This window comes from Lathyrus oleraceus, chromosome 5 (genome assembly GCF_024323335.1).
Source record: "Lathyrus oleraceus cultivar Zhongwan6 chromosome 5, CAAS_Psat_ZW6_1.0, whole genome shotgun sequence".
In the NCBI taxonomy this organism is placed as follows: Eukaryota; Viridiplantae; Streptophyta; class Magnoliopsida; order Fabales; family Fabaceae; genus Lathyrus; species Lathyrus oleraceus.
The window spans coordinates 327,411,738-327,415,707 of record NC_066583.1 but is presented as its reverse complement, the minus strand read 5'-3'; the positions used below and the strand labels follow the sequence as shown (position 1 = coordinate 327,415,707).

General features: G+C 33.7%; 1 protein-coding gene across 1 annotated transcript; it reads left to right on the top strand.

Moving 5' to 3' along the window:
- The first annotated feature begins 2,647 nt into the window (after nucleotides 1-2,647).
- Nucleotides 2,648-3,342, top strand: LOC127084392 (non-specific lipid-transfer protein 1). The gene is made up of 2 exons (XM_051024829.1): nucleotides 2,648-3,041; nucleotides 3,126-3,342. Exons 1-2 carry the CDS (start codon nucleotides 2,704-2,706, stop codon nucleotides 3,133-3,135), a joined length of 348 nt encoding a protein of 115 aa, XP_050880786.1. The 5' UTR covers nucleotides 2,648-2,703; the 3' UTR covers nucleotides 3,136-3,342.
- The last annotated feature ends 628 nt before the right edge of the window (nucleotides 3,343-3,970 follow it).

The window sequence follows — 3,970 nt, the reverse complement described above, 5'->3', positions numbered from 1 at the left end:
ATCAGTCGAATGCTCGTCATCCGCCTTAAAATCGATCTCAAACACACCAAACTTAATCTATTTTGCCCCGCACGTTGAAATCTTTTTCAAAAATTCTTTTTCCGCCACCGCGCGTCGAAACTAAAATCAAACAAGACATACTTATTTTTTTTTACGAACTACGAAGCTTTGACTTTCTCACAGCATTATGAGAATACGTAGGCATGCGGTTTTGAAACTTTGGAGAGCTCACTAATTAAATTTCTTCTTCTTTTGTAAGTATATATATTTTTGTAAATACCTTGATAAATAAAATAAAACAAACACCTGCAAACAAACCCTTAACCCTTAGAACTATAAAAGGTTCCCGTTGAGTACAACAGATGCGAAGGGGTGCTAATACATTTCCCTCGCATAACTAACTACCGGACTCATATTTGGTTGCGACGACCATCTTATACATTTTCTTTCCCTTACGATTTTATCGCCATTTCCCCTTTCCTTAGGAATAAATAAAGAATGGCGGTGACTCTGTTAGTCCATCCGTGAGCGCGTGATGTGCTTCACGAGGTCGTATATTTTGAGATGCGACACCCTTTTTTTGTGTTTTTCTCACCTTCACTATGCTTATCAAATTATTTGTCATCGAAGGTACATACAATACGTTAGTAACATCGGCCCTTTGCCATCTTTTCTAATCACAACTATGTTTCCTCTTCCAGTTGATGTAACATGTCTGCCATCTGCAAACCCAATCACTTTCTTGTCCGACTCATATAAATTGGTGAACCATTTTGTATTACCAGTCATGTGATTGCTACATCCTGAATCAAGGTACCACATATTAGTTTATTCATTATCCGACTGAGTATTTTTCATGAGTAGTATATCATCAGAGCCGCTTTCTCCAGCACGTGCATATTTCACCTATTCATTATCTTTTGCTTTTGATTCCTTCTTTCTTCGACAATCTCGAGCATAATGACCAAATTCTTGACAGTTGTAACACTGGATCTCCTTCATGTCAACCTCCGAATACTTGTTTCCCATACCTTTCTTGGTTGAATCCAAATGATTATTTGAATTCTTGCTTGACTTCTTATCATTTGCATGAATCTTTCTTTGCTTCGCCTTTTCTTTTCCAGACTTCTTGATGAATCTTGCTTGCAACGCCTGTTCAACCACCTTCTCCCTTTCCGAGTTCCTCTGCTTCAGCCTTATCTAATTAGCCTCTAGTGAAGCTTAAAGTTCTTTTAACTTCATCTTAGCATGGTTCTTGAACTCTTCAATAGACACTGCAATATAATAAAAAATTATAGTCATAGATCTTAACACTTTCTCTATCTTCTGTAGATAATTGATCGATTCACCACACGCCTTCACCTGGTTCGTGAGTAACACTAATCTTGAGAAGTAATCAGTAATCGATTCATCTTCTTTCACTTGTCTTATTTCAAACTGCTTTCTCAGTGTCTGCAACTTCACCCTCTTCAGTTTTTCATCTTCTCCGTACAAGTTCTTTAACTTGTCTCACTCTCCTTTTGGACGTTTCTTCTTAAATGATCTTTTTGAACACATTTGGATCCACACACTCGTGAATCAAGAAAAGAGCTTTTCCATCTTTCTTTCTTTATTCTTTATACACAACCTTTTGAATATCATTTGCATTCACTTCCAATGCAGGTACTCCATCACACACGATTTCAACCACATCTTGAAACCTAAAAATGATCTTCATTTTGCAATCCACCTCTCCAAGTTCTCACCTTTGGAAACCGATAGATTTCCTTGGAAATAACGTTGATGTTGTGTTATCTATTACCATTACATATTCTCTCTGAATCGCAACCAAACTCATTAATACCAATTTGTTGGAACAATTAGGGTTTTTAAGAAGAATGAAGAAGAATGAGAGAGAGAAGAGAGCAACTATATTGTATGAAAAATGATTATTTGTTATGAAGTTCGTTGTTTTGATTTACAATGTCACATGTATATTCAACTCTGTCGAATACATACTTTTATTTCGACACACATATTATATTCGACTAACACAATTATGTTGAATACAACATTTTTAAAACACTAAATTATATCTTCTAACAAATATTGATCTATAAATTTATATGTTTATGTGCTAATTGAATTTGAAGAGAGGTCCTTAATTAAATTTTTAGAAATGAATTTCATAATTTAGAGATGTCATAATTAGTAGCATGCCTGACAAATAAAATATATTATTGACTTTTCAAATTAATTTCTTATTCTAAATTCTTCTTTTGATGTCATAAAAATCAAATAGAATATCTTACTATATGTTGGAAAAAAAATGTTTTTATACTTGATTTTTTTTACAACTTTTCTACTTGATTTTATACCTATAATTACGGTGTATTCAATTATTTTTTCTACTAATAACAACAAAAACACCTGACCGAAGAGTCCATAATGCTACGTATATTTTTTTGGCATTGTGCATCCTAATATCTATCCTAGCCCCAATTTCTTAATCATTTCCATCTCTTTGAAGTTTCCTTATAAGTTCCAAATATTGAATTTTCAACTGATGAGAAAAATCTATGACTCAGCGAATACATTTCTCGCAGCCCTAACATCCATCTTAATCACTAACTCCAGTTTTCTCTCTATATAAACCATCATTAACACTACTAATAAACACCAATAAGAAAAAAGCTATATATTTCAAGACAACATAAAATTAAAATGAGTAAAGTTGTATTAATTAGTGTGATGATGGCTTGCATGTTAATATCAAGCTCATATGGTAAAGCAACTTTGACATGTGAACAAGTAACCGTATGGTTAACTCCATGCATACCCTATGGAACATTGGGAGGAAGTGTGTTACCTTTGTGTTGCCAAGGTGTTCATTCCTTAAACGCTGCTTACAAGAATGGTGATGATAGAAGACTTACTTGTCACTGTGTTCAAGATAGGGCTGCGTTAATCCCTTTGATTGATTATACTCGTATTAATCAAATTGGTGATCTTTGTGGATCTAAATGTCCCTTCAAAGTTTACCCTTCCACTGATTGCGATAAGTAAGTTTTCTCTAAGTTTAACTGTTTTTGATTATGCTATTTACGGAACGCGTCGTAGTTATTTATTTTTGTGTGGTTGTGCAGGGTTAAATAAGCAACAAAGGGTGTGCAAACATGTCGCAAGTGGTGGAAGATTGTTATAGGGAGAGAAAATAAATATTATGTTTCATTATGGAAAAATAAAGTGTACTGATCGTATGTAACGATCTGGTGAATGCTTGGAATAATATATGTCATATTTCGGCAATAAAAGTAATATATTAAATATAAAAAATAAAATGAATTAGCCTTGTAAAATGAAGTAAGTTTTTCTTTTATCATTAGTTGCGGAGGATCAAACCGGTATCCTCCCTAACAAGTTCAGTGTTAATCACTATTGGACCAACTAACAATTGATTAATCTTAGTTATTTCTATCTTGAATGAATATTTTATTTCTTTAAGATGTCTTAATGATTCCTTAAGACATAAGATGCTTTATCTCCGTTTATCATTTTCTTCCATTCATTGACCGCTCATTCTAAACATTTGTGCTTAAGATAGTTTCACACCTGAAATAGTATCCGCCTCGAAGGATGTCTTTAAGCAATTTTTTTGTTGTTGGAAGAAGATTCTTTTATATTTCTCCCCTGAGGTTGATGTCTCTCTTCCTTTTCTTCGTTCGAGTATTGAAGAAACTTATTTCTCTTCACTATTACGAATAACACATTTCACTACAATTGAGAAAGAGATATAACCACAGTTGATGAACCTTGGTAAAGTAGTGTGTGATTGTAAGTTGACTAGTTACAACCACGATCTAGTTGTCGTGGTAAAAATATAGTAGCGTGTTATGTAAGATAACAATTTTTAGAACGACTGTAGTAAAAGGTTGAGGTCAGGGTTCGATACCTAACACCTGAACTTTTGCATATTTCAATACACTTTCTA

Excerpts from the sequence above, each read along its gene's own strand:
- LOC127084392 (XM_051024829.1), top strand. The coding sequence starts at position 2,704 with ATGAGTAAAGTTGTATTAATTAGTGTGATGATGGCTTGCATGTTAATA.